The sequence below is a fragment of the Megalobrama amblycephala genome, linkage group LG9 (assembly GCF_018812025.1).
Source record: "Megalobrama amblycephala isolate DHTTF-2021 linkage group LG9, ASM1881202v1, whole genome shotgun sequence".
In the NCBI taxonomy this organism is placed as follows: domain Eukaryota; kingdom Metazoa; phylum Chordata; class Actinopteri; order Cypriniformes; family Xenocyprididae; genus Megalobrama; species Megalobrama amblycephala.
The window spans coordinates 13,673,821-13,689,527 of record NC_063052.1 but is presented as its reverse complement, the minus strand read 5'-3'; the positions used below and the strand labels follow the sequence as shown (position 1 = coordinate 13,689,527).

Here is a 15,707-nt window from a genome sequence, read left to right as displayed (position 1 = left end):
AAGTGTGGCAAAAAGGTCTACGGAGTCACTTTAAAATCACCATGAAATAAAAACTGATAATTCTTATGTTTTATGGAATATTGCTGCATTATAAATGATTTATCCGTGCACATTGTTTCATAATCATTAATCAAAATAACCTCCCCCTCCCTCCCAGTGACATCTCTTCTCTGTTGTCTTGTTGACTGACCTGAGGGAGGGGCAACCTGTCACTCAAATGTGATCGACCAATAGCAAACCACAACTATGCAATCAATCCCAATGGACAAAATCAAGTCCCACCCTACATGTTCCTACATGTTTTCATCACATACTGTATATGTCACAATCAAGAGTGCCACGAGTCCTTAAAAGTGAAGCCAAAGCATCTTGATCGCCCCCAGGTGGCTGGAAGCAGTATAGGTCATAAACCCTCAAACTCCATTGTTTCCTCCTTTTTATATAAATCTCATTTGTTTAAAAGACCTCCGAAGAACAGGCGAATCTCAACATAACACCGACTGTTACGTAACAGTCGGGATCATTAATATGAACGCTCCCAATATTTGCATATGCCAGCTCATGTTCAAGGCATTAGACAAGGGAAAAACGTCTGGATGTGCACAGCTGAATAGTCAGACTAGGTAAGCAAGCAAGAACAACAGCGAAAAGCCACGGAGCACAGCCTCAAATTCATTCAGAATCAAATGTAAACATCCAAATAAACACTGTACTTACGCGATTAGACATGCTGCATGACGAACACTTTGTAAAGATCCATTTTGAGGGTTATATTAGCTGTGTGAACTTTATGCAGTGATAGAGTGGAGAGCTCGGGAGGGGGCGGAGAGCACGCGATTTAAAGGGGCCGCAGCATTTCTAATTATGCCTCAAAATAGGCAGTTAAAAAAATTTATTTAAAAAAATCTATGGGGTATTTTGAGCTGAAACTTCACACACACATTCAGGGGACACCTTAGACTTATATTACATCTTGTAAAAAACGTTCGATGGCACCTTTAAATAAGTTTTAGTTAGTTATTTGATGCTATAAAAATGCGGGTTTTGCCATCATGATTGATTGAGTCACTGAAGCACTAACATACTTTTATTCTGGATCTTAAGGATTAGATTGGAGTTTTAACTTTAATTTCTACATTTCCAGAACTTATTTCACACCGACATAACGAGTTGTTCTGCAGAAAACTGTATTAACCAATTCTGCAGGAGTGTGGGCGGGGCCTTGATGTACAAGTACACTTTCATAGAAGGCCTTGAGGGACGTGACAAAATAGGTGGTGTCAACTGAAAAAAACTAAATAATTTCTAATATAAAGATAAAATGTATGTCATGTTTTTAAACATTATTAAAGGTGACATTTTAATAGGAATCCACATTATCAGGAGTTTTGCGTGAAGGTGAAAAAGTTCCCCGCAAAGATTTCGCTTCTGATCAAATTGGTCAAGCAACTTCGCCATGTTGACCAAGAGGAAGTTGCTTGGTTTTAATGTGATTTCACTGTTGACATATATAGAAATTTCGTTAATATGATCACACCAACCAAGTGGATTTCTATTAGAATGACTGGATTTCGCATACGAAAATTCGCAGACTAATTTAAGTAATTATAATTGTACACCGAAGACATTCGTTTAACGTGACATTTTTTTGCTTGCTTGTTTTTTGACTGTCTCATACAGGGATACTCCCTACTTTTAAAAAGTGAATGTGCAGTTTCCCTTATTTAATTTAATCTTTTATTTTGTCTGGTACATTATGTGTTTTATAGTTTTTAACTATGATGTCAACAATAAAACATGCCATTTTCTAATATAATATTAGCAACCCTATTCAGAACATAAACATGCAATATAGTTGTAAAGACTTTGGTTTTAAAAAACACTGATTGCAATCAATGTATTATAATAAGCAAGTTGAATCAAAACTACATAAATGAGAACAATACTATATGTAATAACATACAATAAAAGTGGTCATATAGTCTATAAAACGCATTCCTGAGGAAAAAATTGTGTTGCGCCTCACAAATATTACAATCTTTAAGCATTTACTAACATGGCACATTTTCCAAATCACAAGAAAAGTCCGCCAAATGCATTATAATCAAAATAGGAGCTATGAATTCCGTTCATAACCACAAGAGGGAGCTGCACACCAGCATAATGAATGCAGATTCTTTTCTACTGAATTTTTATGAGCAGGTGCGGTTCTCATATCATGGAAAACAGTGGTTCAGTCCCTATTATTACATAAATGTTCAAGTTTTGTCTGTTTGGCCAATGAACCACCTGCATCTTTAATTTTACAAAAAAAATAACACTGATTATGATAGTTTGCTACTCAGACATTCAGGAGGATTTCAGAACTCTTACGCAGGGGTGATGATGGTGATGATGATGATGGTGATGGTGATGCTCATGGTGATGATGGTGTTCATGTCTTTGAGGAACGGGCATAAAGCTGTGTACATCTCTGTCATGGTTGCTTCTGGAAGGTGATGCCGTCTCACGGGCTCTGGCACGGACGCGTTTGCTGGAGCTGTGCAGCAGAGGTTGCTGTTGGGATGGGTGGCACCAGGTCATAGGGTGATGCCCATGGAGCTTGCTGGGTTTGGTTGTGGCTCCACTATAACCGACAGACTTGCTGCGGCTGCGGAGTGACCTGAGGAAAGGAATGGATTTCCCAGAGGACTCCACAGGGCTGCAGGTCTCGGGTTGAGAGCGACGGTGATGGCCACGCGCCGCAGGGCTGTCCTGAGGCTGCTCCTCAGCTGATGTTTCTGAGTAGAATAAATTATATTTAAGAAATATTTAGTAGCAATTTAAGCCTTCATAAAACTGAGCTATCTCCACACGCCTTTATGACAGATATCTTGCAGAAAAGCAAAGGATAAATGTCAAGCCATCACCTTCAAATCGAGAAGCGTAGTTTTCAATTCCAGCCAGATCCAGATAGTGGTTCCTACGTTCTGTGTTTTCATCTACGGAGTAGTGCTTCTTCTCCAGAACACCCAACTGATCCGAGTTCAGTCCTCTGATGGAAAAAAAATTTAGGATAGAAGACATATTGTATTATTGTTTCATAGTATCAGTAAGTGTTGTTACTTTTAACTAAAACTATTAAAAATTGTTACGTTAATTAAAATAAAGTTGTAATAAACATCAGATGAAAAAAAGTAAAATTTCAGTTATGTTGCCTTGGTAAATGACTGAAATAAAATATGTTTAGGTACTGAAATGACTAAAACTGAAATAAAATTAAAGCTAAATAGAAATATTAAACAAATTATAAAAATGGCACGCACAGAACAAAATTAATAAAACTTTAATAAATATTAAAATGAAAACTGAAAACATAAAAATAAACTTTTTTTAATAAAATATAAACTTTTTTAATAATAAAAAATATTAAAATACTATAATAAAACAATGCTGGTAACTATAATTTTATTACTTTTGTTATAATTTTGTTCCACTGGGTAAATAATTCTAATAATTCTAATTTTGTTTCACTGGTAAATAATGAAAACTGAAAAAATAAAAATAGACTTTTTAATATTTATTTAATATTTTATTAAAAGATATATATTTTTTATTTAATTATATATATATATATATATATATATATATATATATATATATATATATATATATATATATATATATAAAATTAATATTATTTTTTTATTTAATTATATATATATATATATATATATATATATAAATAAATACTAAAATAATACTGGTGGTAACTATAATTTTATTACTTTTGTTATGATTTTGTTCCACTGGGTAAATAATTCTAATATTTCTCATTTTGTTTCACTGGTAAATAATGAAAACTGAAAAAATAAAAATAAACTTTTTAATATTTATTTAATATTTATTAAAAGATATATTTTTTAATTATATATATATATATATATATATATATATAAAATTAATATTATTTTTTATTTAATTATATATATATATATATATATATATATATATATATATATATATATAAATACTAAAATAATACTGGTGGTAACTATAATTTTATTACTTTTGTTATGATTTTGTTCCACTGGGTACATAATTCTAATATTTCTAATTTTGTTTCACTGGTAAATAATGAAAACTGAAAAAATAAAAATAGACTTTTTAATATTTATTTAATATTTTATTAAGATATATTTTTTTAATTTAATTTTATATATATATATATATATATATATATATATATATACTCTATTAGTATATAAATACTAAAATAATACTGGTGGTAACTATAATTTTATTCCATTTTGTTATAATTTTGTTCCACTGGGTAAATAATTCTAATATTTCTAATTTTGTATCACTGGTAAATAATGAAAACTGAAAAGATAAAAATGCACTTTTTAATTTTTAAAAAAAATATTTTTAAAACATATTTTAAAAAATACTATAATAGTATATAGATACTAAAATAATACTGTTTGGTAACAATAATTTTATTACAATTTTATTCATTTTGTTCACACTGGGTAAATAATTCTAATATTTCTAATTTTGTTCAACTGGGTTCCAATTCATTTCCTGCATCAGTATTTTCTCAAGAATAACTTCATACATCACATGTCTCATTCATACACCACACCACAGACTACAAAAGCACCTGATCTGAGAATGATGGCTCTCTACACACCGCACTGCCTCCTTTATCTGATCCCGCTCATTCACAGACTGCATCCCAGCATCCCGATCTCAAGAAGGACAAAAGGTAAATTAAAGTTGCATTATATCATAAATATTTGTGATGAAGTAGTGCCTCCACCAAACAGGCCATTTGATTATCATGATAGGTTCAGCCTTCACCTTTTCTGCTGGATAATGGAGTGACGCTCAGCTTCACTCGCAGGCTTGTGCCATTGCTGAGCACCAGCTGTTTTACTGATGCCTCGACCGCCTCATAGATCGTCTGCATCAAGCTCAACATATTCTGCAACAATCACAACCAGAGAAACTCACCAAAAGCTAAATGATTTGTTTATTTGCTTGTCGATCTGAGCTTTACCTCTCTGGTTATTTTCCCATTGTTGTCCAAATTGTACAACGTAATCATCCACTCTCGACGATTTTCATCCATGACAGACACGTTACACTCCTTATCCTAATATCAATGGCAGAGGAAAGATTTGCAATCATTTTTGTATTAGCATGACAAAGTTTATTAATCAACCCACAATTCAGAAAACAAGTTTTAGCAAACCATTCTACATTACCATTGAAAAGACTTGTTTTTTTTTTTAAAGAAATTAGGTTTTTAATGCATCAAACTGCTCAAAAGGGACAGTAAAAACATTTACACTGTTACCAAAAGATTTCTGTTTAAAATAAATGCTGTTCTTTTGAACTTTCTATTCACCAAAAGAATAATCACAACTTCTTGAGCAGCAAATCAGCATATCAGAATGATTTCTCAAGGATCATGTGACACCGAAGACTGGAGTAATGATGCTGAAAATTCAGCTTTGATCACAGGAATAATTAATAATTACGCAGCTCTCTGTATGTTGTTAGGATGACAAAAAGTTACATTTTTAGTCTGGTCTGCCTCTGCGGTCTAACAGCGCTCATAAACGTCAAAAAGAGTCAGATGGCCAATCAAATCAAAATAGGCGGGTTTACTGTTCACAGAAGCAGAGCGTGAATTCCAGTGCAAAGTGTCAGTTTAATGTTGAAACTAGGTAAGATATAAATAGCGAAACATTTAATAGTGTTAAATGACCGACGGTAACATTCAGTGATGCAAATGATTATTTTTCAACTAGATTTTCCTTCACTGATCTATTTCTTTACGCTTCATAAAAAATTGGTCACACCCATCCCATGTTCAAGACATGGTTACGGCCTTGGCGCAGTGTGAAAAGTCCATTTTAGGTTAGGCCACATTATGTTATTCTTTGTATATGTAGTTTTGTGAATGGCAGACACTTACATCACTCTTCCCATTTCTCCTCAGTGCATCTTTGAGTGGATGCTGCCTTCCATTTTCAGGAGAAGAAAGCAAAGATTTGGGATTCTCCATTACTCTCTCTGGTGGCAGTGTTACTACAAATGACAGATAATGTTGACAGATCTTACAAAGACTTAGACTGAGAAAAAAACTCCAGAAAAAAATCCAACTTGACAGAATATTTGACAAAATGACTCTATTACTTTTTCTTCAAACAGAGGCACTGTTTGTGAACGAGTTTCCATTCAAAGCTCGACTTACCTTGCAGCGCACAGTAATGATCTACTTTTGGATCTCTACCACACAGATCCTAGAGTTAAACAGGCAAAACAAATCATTAAAACTTTGGACATCCAACAAAAACAATGGACTGCAGAGCAGCTAGTGTGTGCAGTAAAAGATAAACCCACAGGACGACAGAACTAGACAACATTTAAAAAGCATGCTAGTATCTGTGAAATGATAGATTGACAAACATCATCTATGAGCCAGTTTTGTTTAGAAAACCTGTTTTTGAGCTGGAAAACCATGCAGCCCCCATAATGATTTCACCAGGAACAAGAAAAAAATCACTTCATTCTTTGCACTCCTGTGGTCTTAAGCTCAATTGTTTCCAGACACATTGCACTGCTGCTTTCTGAGAAAGTGCAATGCCCTCCATGACAAAACAGCTCAACATCATCCGTGGTCCTTCCTGACACAACTCCGTCCATCTTATCCTAGCAAAAACACAACTGTGCGTATGTGCGCTGAACAAACCAGAACATCTGACTATCGACTGCTTGATATTCCAAGATTTAAAGTTGCATTTTTAATTTAATGTTACGCAAGTTTGATTGTGACATTTGAAGATGGGAAAGCAACTTACAATATACTTAATTATATACAGAATATTACGAATCACCATAAAAAAAAGTTACAATTTGAATTTTAAAGACATCCATGACAGATATTCTAGTGCATTTTCATTATTGAACTTAGTAGAATATCATATTATTTTAATATTGCATGAAAGACTGAATGCTTTGTTCATATAATGAGAAAACCTTTATATCTTTTTCAAAAAGATGACTATGAATATGAACAGAATTCCCTCTCAGGCAGGGCATGATGTCGACACTGTGTTACTCATGGCAGCTTTGACATCATCCGCAACTATATATCCAGATATTAACTCACAAACTCATTAAGTGTAACACCCACAGTGTGAGAGCAGATGTGAGACGCACATGGTTCTCCACAAACGCACACAACTACCTTGTTTTATGAGCCAGAAGAACCATGAATCTATCTGGAGAAAACGTCTTACAAGAACATACGGTCAGCTTCCTCTGCGAGTGAGCGTTTTTTAATTTATTATCTTGTATTGGGATAATAAATATATTAGGAATGAAAAATTCTGACCAAAAACCAGATAACTGACTAAAGATTTTTCTAGTCGACTAGCAATCGACTAATTGCATGCCTATATTAATAAGCCATAAATCATAATACAAGAGCCGTTACTGCCTGCATAGCATAATCAGCGATCAAGCACACACATGAAGCTTGCCACAGCGCACCTGCAAACGTAATGATTATGAGTGTGATGTGAAAAAACAGAAGGAAACCGTCTAAATATATTAATAATTTATTGATAATGTTTCCTGTGTTTTCGGCTGCAGAGATTAACAATTGGACGCACCTATATGCATGTATTCATATGGATTACATAATTCAGAGAATATTTATTTTCCATTTGAATTGGTAAAAGTAGACATTTCAAGCTTTCTATGGATGTATTTCTCGTTTCTGTGAGGCAAGTATACGCTGAGTTTCAGTTCATTTTGTTATGTGCTCAAGTTCACCGAGACGGCAGATATCGCATCCTGATTGTTTTCATTATTTTACAAAAGCACATCGTTTTGCTGTTATTGTGAGTTTACAGAAATAAAAGTGGAGCCTTTATAGTTTGCATTACTCTTATCTGTATAACCAAAATGACGGAGTATTTTAAGTTAAATGCAAGTGGTTGCACCAGTTTTAGATGCTACAAGTGAACAAGTGTATATTATAATGTACAGTATGAAAAATAGATATTAATTTTGAGACTTGCAATATTTATACAATATATGCAATATGCAATATAATGCTTGCAAGATTAAAGATTTATTAAAGTACACTGTAAAAAATTACCATGATTTTAACAGTAAAAGACTGTAAAAATGCTGCGGTGAAAAACTGTCAATTGGTTTACAGAAAGTTTCCGTACTATAAACGGTGAATAACTGTAATAGATCTAACGGTACATTTAATGTAATTTTACGGTAACATACCGTTAAATTCAGTTTTTGGAAGTGAAAAATAACAATTCATTGTAAAGTTTACAGTGAAAAACCGTAAATTGACATTCCCACAATTCCCTGCGTGACACTTCACATTTGATATATTTTCGTTGAAATGACTCTGTTTCTTCTTAGTTTTTCTCATTTTTTTCTAATCAGTTATGTACATTAGGGTTTTATGTTACATCTAATGTTGTTAAATTAATGTTTATTGCATTTTTAAAATTTCATGCATGTTACCATGATGGTGTTTAGCGTGTGTGTGAATGACACTGTGTGCACCTTCTATATATTAGTATTGTGCTCCTCAGCTTGTGGAAAATCTGCTTGTGATGAACTTTGATTCATCATGTGACTCTTATCACCACTGTGTTTGGTGACTGTCAGTGTATTATAAAGGTACAAAACAGATATTAGTACTTCGTTAGGTTGGTATTAAATTAACATTATATCAGTTAATGAAATACATTATTTTACCGTAAATTTAACAGATTTTTTTTACGTTGCTACTGTATTTTTTACGGTAAAGTTCTGGCAACCACAGCTGCCGGTTTTTTACCGTAAATTTTACTGGGATTTTTTTTACAGTGTAAATCATTATTAAACTATGAGTATTTTGAAGATTACTTTTAAGTGAGTGCAAGATGACAGGAAAGATAAAAAATTTTAAAAATCTAAAAATAAAGGAAATGAGCAGGAACACTTAAAAATCTAATATTGATTGACACACACTGTAAAAATGTTTGTAATGTAGTTGTATTGTAGTTACTACATACGGTGAAAAACTGTAAATTGTTTAACATTGCATTATATGTAATTTTACTGTAAAATACTGTAAAATTTATGGGTTTTGCAAATAAAAATTGTGTTAAAATGAGTTACTGTATAATTTGCGATTAAAAACAGTAAAAAGGTTTTTCCAGAAGTCTTTGCTTTACACATATTATTATATTTTATGTAGATATTTTTTCTCATTTCTTGTTGCCTTGCATTACATTTTCTGTTCTAAAATATACAGGCACCAATATGCCATCCATGTACTGTATACAGGTGCTGGTCATATAATTAGAATATCGTGAAAAAGTTCATTTTTTTATTGTAAATTTTTTTTTTACGTTTTTTTTTTTTTATTTGTTGATTAGAGCGTACAGCTAATGAAAGTCCAAAATCCAGCATCTCAAAATATTCGAATATTTACATTTGAGTTTCATTAAATGACCATCCCTACAGTATAAATTCCGGGTATCTCTTGTTCTTTGAAACCACACTAATGGGGAAGACTGCTGACTTAGCAATGGTCCAGGAGGCAATCATTGACACCCTCCACAAAGGGAGTAAGTCACAGAAGGTCATTACTGAATGTGGTGGCTGTTTACAGAGTGATGTATCAAAGCATATTGAATGCAAAGTTGACTAGAAGGAAGAAATTGGGTAGGCAAAGGTGCACAAGCAACAGGGATGACCACAAGCTTGAGAATACTGTCAAGTAAAGCCGATTCAAACACTTGGGAGAGCTTCACAATGAGTCGAATGAAGCCGGAGTCAGCGCATCAAGAGTCACCACAGTCAGACATCTTCAGGAAAAGGACTACCAAGCCACTTCTGAAACAGAAAAAACGTCAGAAGCATCTTACCTGGGCTAAGGAGAAAAAGAACTGGACAGTGAACCGTGGTCGAAAGTCCTCTTTTCAGATAAAAGTAAATTTTGCATTTCATGTTGAAATCATGGTCCCAGAGTCTGAGGGAAGACTGGAGAGGCACAGAATCCAAGCTGCTTGAAGTCTAGTGTGAAGTTTCTGAAGTCAGTAATGATTTGGGGGGCCGTGACGTCTGCTGGGGTTGGTCCATTGTGTTTTATCAAGTGCAAAGTCAATGCAGCCATCTTCCAGGAGATTTTGGAGCACTTTATGCTTCCATCTGCTGACAAGCTTCATGGAGATGCTGATTTCCTTTTCCAGCAGGACTTTAGCACCTGCCCACAGTGCAAAAACCACTTCCAAGTGGTTTGCTGACCATGATATTACTGTGCTTTCTTGGCCAGCCAACATGCCTGACCCCTGAATCTATGGGATATTTTCAAGAGATAGATGAGAAACAGTCGATCCAACAATATGCAGATGATCTGAAGGCTCAATAGTGCCTCAGCAGTGCCACAGGCTGATCACTTCCATGCCACACTTCACTGATGCTGTAATTTGTGCTAGGAGCAAGTCATTTGCTGTAATATGTGCTGCCGACCAAGTATTGTGTGTACAAATGAACATACTTTAAAGAACCTGAACTTTTCTGTTTTGAAAATCCAATTTTTGATTGATCTTAGGAAATATTCTAATATTTTGAGATACTGGATTTTGGACTTTCATGAGCTGTACGCTCTAATCATCAAAATTAAAAAAAAAAAAAAAACTTTTGAAATGTTTTACTTTACATGTAGGGAATCTAGAATATATGAAAGTTTCATTTTTAAAAATAATTTACAATAAAAAAATGTTTTCACTTTTTCACGATATTCTAATTATATGACCAGCACCTGTATATTCAATAAATAAATGAAATATTGCAAATATTGATATATTGTGCATCCTTAAAATAAATAATGTAAATAATGCAAATGTGCAACCATAAACCACTGCAAGATGCTGCTGAAAGCAGAACCTGCAGTCTGACAGAAGACCAAGACCCAAGAGAATTGTGATGAGTGATCTATCGGTCCGCCAATGATTTGTCCCTTCATCATGGCCACGCTCTGCCTGCTCAAGTGTCTTTGATGTGGGCTCAGATTACCAGCTCAGACTGGGTGTCACTCGGTCAGACACCCGCTATCCAACTCCAGTTCCTCTTCAACACCCACTCACACTGCTGTCTATGCCTCTCATGAACAATACCTGGCTTTGTTTGCCCTCACTTCCTGTCACCAAACACCTGGATGGAACCCTTATTACATGGTGAGAGAGAGGGACAGAAACAGCATGTCGTTTGATCGTCAGTGAGCTGAGGTGGGTTGGAGTATGAACACAGCTCAAGGTACTACACTCTGAGAAGAAAAGCTTCTATATAGATCCTTAACTCTTTCCCCGCCAAAGACGAGTTTTTCCAGATGGTCCTCACTGCAGAACACGAGATCCAGGGGGCGGCTCGATCCAACTCCTCCCACTTTACATATCCCTAAATCTACCCATCTCCGCCCCCTGGACCTTGTGTGTTCTGCAGTGAGGGGCTACTGAGTTTTTCTGGCAATCCATGGTTTCACTGTTATATGGTAGAGGGCGCTGTTACACATCTTCTGAAAAAGTACAGCACCTCCGGATCCAAAAACAAGCAAAGAAGAAGATCTGCATAAACCAGAAGGAGTGGATAGAAGTTGCTTACGCACAAGTAAGCTAAAGTGATCATCAAATATTCAACAGCATATAAATGACTAATGTTAACAGATCCGGCCCACATCTGGTCGGATCTGGACCACACTTGTGGAATCCAGATGTGGGCCGGATCTGGGCCGACACTTATGTTGCTGTCAGGGATACAACAAGCTTTGGGGGTGTTGATGGACACAATCTATATTTTGATCATCGTTCTGAATCCAATCCAGACTAAGAATTTTCTCAGCTTTTTTTTTTTTTAAACTGGAAAAAACATTTGCACTGGAATGAAACTTGTGCACATTCAAGTGTTGATAAAAAAGAATGAATGAAGCTATAGACCAATTTGGTGTTTGCAAACAGCGATGACGTTTTTTGTGGGCGGAGCCTAGCTGGTTGCAGAAAATGACAGGTGAGCAGTAGAAGTCTATGGAAGCCACGAAATAAAAGAATAAAAAAAGTTAATTTCGAGTTGTTATCTCACAATTCTGACTTTTATTTCTCGCAAATCTGGGTTTACATCTCACATTTCTTACAAAGAAAAACAGAATTGTGAGATATACTCGTTATTCTGTCTTTTCTGAATTGCAATTTATCCCGCAATTCTGACTTTTTCCTCCTCAGAATTGTGAAATAAACTCACAATTGTGAGTTATAAAGTCCGAACTGGGAGTAATAAACACGCAAATGCAAGAAAAAAAAAAAGTAGAATTGTGAAATAAAAATTATTATGTTTAAAAGTTATCTATGTAAAATATTATAGGTTTAAATTATTTTAATTATAATTATTTCATGCCGTGTAACTGCTATGTATGTACGTCCTCTGAACTGCATGTGTGAATTATGTAGACTTACTGTTTACATCAAATTCCTGCTTTAATAGTAGACTAATCCTTGCAGGTGTCATCAGTCCAGTCTGTGAAACGTCTCTGTTTATCTTCAAAGGACGTTTTCAACGATGGTTTTCTTTAAAAATGAAGACTATATTTTTTTGCATTCCGATTCCAACATCCAGAGGCACAACAAAACATTTTTCTCTTATTCTGTGGATTTTGCACATTTTCCTTCAATTGCTACCGCTATTTTTCTGCAACCAGTATGCGCGCGCAGCTGCAAGTGACGTAATTGTGACGTCTGCTCCAAAGTGGTCTATAATAACAAGGGTTTTGTTGTTTAAAAGCTGTTCTTTTTTATACATATATTGACTGTTTACATATTCATACATTAAATTTATTATGGGTGCAATGAAGGCTTTGTGAATTTGATCAATAATGTAGGAACTTTTTTAGTAAACGCTGGCAGGGAAAGAGTTATAGGGCCAGATTTACAAACAGCCTGCGCTAGCGCAAACCCTCTTTGGCGTTAAAAAACTCTTGTCGGGATTTACTAAAGACATGCAGTGCAAAAGGCGTAGACTGAGTTGTTTTTGCGGCTGACCTTATTGCATATGTATTTATAGGAGTTTCCCTTTCAGACGCAAAATTTATGGGAGGAGAGTATTTAAATGATTCACGCGACGCGATTTAATAATGTTTAAGCTAGTCAATTTACTGGTATTTGTGGCATTATTTAACGCCCAAAAAAAGCATGTCTTAACCCATTTTGCGACATGGCTGCAATTGTTGCTGCTAGGAGGAGACACCTAGTTGTCACGGTACCAAAATTCCAGTAGTCGGTACCGATACCATGAAAATTTTATGGTTCTCGGTACCAATTTCGGTACCACAGCAAAATCTGTTGGAATTATTTTACTATTTTATATAGCCTATTTTAAAAATATTAAATATGATTTGGAGTGTGTGTGTGTGTGTGTTTGTGTGTGTATATAGGCTACCTCAATGAAATAAATTTTAAATTAAAAAAATAAATAAATGCTCAAACATCCATTGTGTACTGTTGAAAAAACAGCATATGCTGGTAAGGTAGGTTTTGAAGCTGTATGCTGGTCAAATGCTGGTCCTAAACTGGTCCTGTTTGTCCATGCCAGTCCTAAGCTGGTCCTGGACCAGCACAAACCAGCTCAAACCACCATACCAGCTTCAAAACCTACTTTACCAGCATATGCTCGTTTTTTCAACAGGGGTAACAGACGGGCGTGTTTATTTTAGCTATTCCATCAGTGAAACAACACACTACAGCCTGTAAAACTATGAAATAAATATCGGTAAATAATGGTAACCTAAATAATAAGAAAGTTAAATATTATTTAAAAAAGCATTCGTTTTTTATTTCCACACAAAGATGCGTCATATAGCCAAAGTCCCGTTATTATAGTCTTTGATATAGACTGCTTTGCGCTTTGAGAGGGATGTGGGACACGAGCAGGAAAGAGACCATTTCTCTTTAATAAAATCTTCGTTATCTCCTGATGTTACAAAGAATTGACACTCGGCATTAACCAAAATGTTTCCATGGCTGCAATGTCACATTTAATTGCTAACCAATAGAGTGCCTCAGGGATGATGCATTTTTGTAGGCAAAACCCGGAAGTGAGTTAGCATTTTAGGACTTCCGGTTCCAACGCCGTCAAGTCTATGGGTTTTTGCTAAATCGCCTGAAATAAGGTCTGTGGTTAACAAAGCCTCTAAATACTTTCACGTTTTGATCTATGACATAAAACACACCAGTTATAACCCACTTGTGATTTTTTAAACTTTTACTGTGTTTTAAAATCGGCGGTTGCTAACAAATTGCTAAAAGGGACTACTTCCTTTGGCGGGGACTTTAGACGTCATCATTAAAAACGGGACAAAAGTGTATAAGTATTCATACACAGCGCAGATCATAATCAGTGAGCATGTTTTTAAATAGAGTTGTTTTCTAAATAAAGTTTGAGAAGCTTGGTGGTGACGACGTTGATCCGCGACCATTGTGTGCTGTAGTCCGTTTATAGCCTACTGTTGGCCTTTTATATCTGACGACTTTATTTAGGCTTCAAAATCTATAAATGTTGTGTTAACTTGTAAAGATTATCTTGACAGACAAAACGTGTAAATGTCATAACCCTTTGTTAAACACAGAGCTTATTTTCTGCGATTTTCCAAAAGTCTATGGGAAAAATGCATTGGCTTACAACTGAGGGAACACGTGCGCCGCTAACTTCCGGGTTGGCCTACAAAAACACGCCATCCCTGGGGCACTCTATTATTTCTTCTGTAAACAAAGCTTTGTGCTTCACTCGTGTCATATTCACGTAAATACTAGCACAGCCCTATCAGTGGGTACCGAATATACCCGGATTCTCGGTACTACCGGTACTACAGAAATGCTGGTATCGTCACATTTTCAAAATTTCAGTACCGACTTGGTACCGAAGTACCGGTACTTTTGACAACACTAATCTATATCAAGGTATATAGGTGTATATATATATATATATATATACAGTACAGTCTAAAAGTTTGGAACCACTAAGATTTTTAATGTTTTTAAAAGAAGTTTCGTCTGCTCACCAAGGCTACATTTATTTAATTAAAAATACAGTAAAAAACAGTAATATTGTGAAATATTATTACAATTTAAAATAACTGTGTACTATTTAAATATATTTGACAAAGTAATTTATTCCTGTGATGCAAAGCTGAATTTTCAGCATCGTTACTCCAGTCTTCAGTGTCACATGATCCTTCAGAAATCATTCTAATATGCTGATTTGCTGCTCAATAAACATTTATGATTATTTTCAATGTTGAAAACAGTTGTGTACTTTTTTTTTTTCAGGATTCCTTGATGAATAGAAAGTTCAAAAGAACAGCATTTATCTGAAATACAAAGCTTCTGTAACATTATACACTACCGTTCAAAAGTTTGGGGTCAGTAAGAATTTTTATTTTTAATTTTTTTGAAAAGAAATTAAAGAAATGAATACTTTTATTCAGCAAGAATGCATTAAATCAATCAAAAGTGGCAGTAAAGACATTTATAATGTTACAAAAGATTAGATTTCAGATAAACACTGTTCTTTTGAACTTTCTATTCATCAAATAATCCTGAAAAAAAATATTGTACACAAATATTTTGTACAATTGTACACATTAAATG

General features: G+C 34.7%; 1 protein-coding gene across 6 annotated transcripts in view; it reads right to left on the bottom strand.

The window, feature by feature from the left end:
* Positions 1-918: 918 nt before the first annotated feature.
* Positions 919-15,707, bottom strand: part of LOC125275089 (protein naked cuticle homolog 2) — a 41,543-nt gene continuing 26,754 nt past the window's right edge. For 5 of the 6 annotated variants that reach the window (XM_048201769.1, XM_048201768.1, XM_048201770.1 and 2 more), the window contains 7 exons: positions 6,245-6,293; positions 5,966-6,078; positions 5,042-5,137; positions 4,843-4,966; positions 4,643-4,730; positions 2,910-3,034; positions 919-2,780 (listed from right to left, as the gene is read on the bottom strand). In XM_048201769.1, the coding sequence (XP_048057726.1) occupies positions 2,350-2,780; positions 2,910-3,034; positions 4,643-4,730; positions 4,843-4,966; positions 5,042-5,137; positions 5,966-6,055 (954 nt within the window). In that variant the 5' untranslated portion in view covers positions 6,056-6,078; positions 6,245-6,293 and the 3' untranslated portion in view covers positions 919-2,349. The remainder of the gene's footprint in view (positions 2,781-2,909; positions 3,035-4,642; positions 4,731-4,842; positions 4,967-5,041; positions 5,138-5,965; positions 6,079-6,244; positions 6,294-15,707) is intronic. The other variant, XM_048201766.1, reaches the window with a different exon arrangement.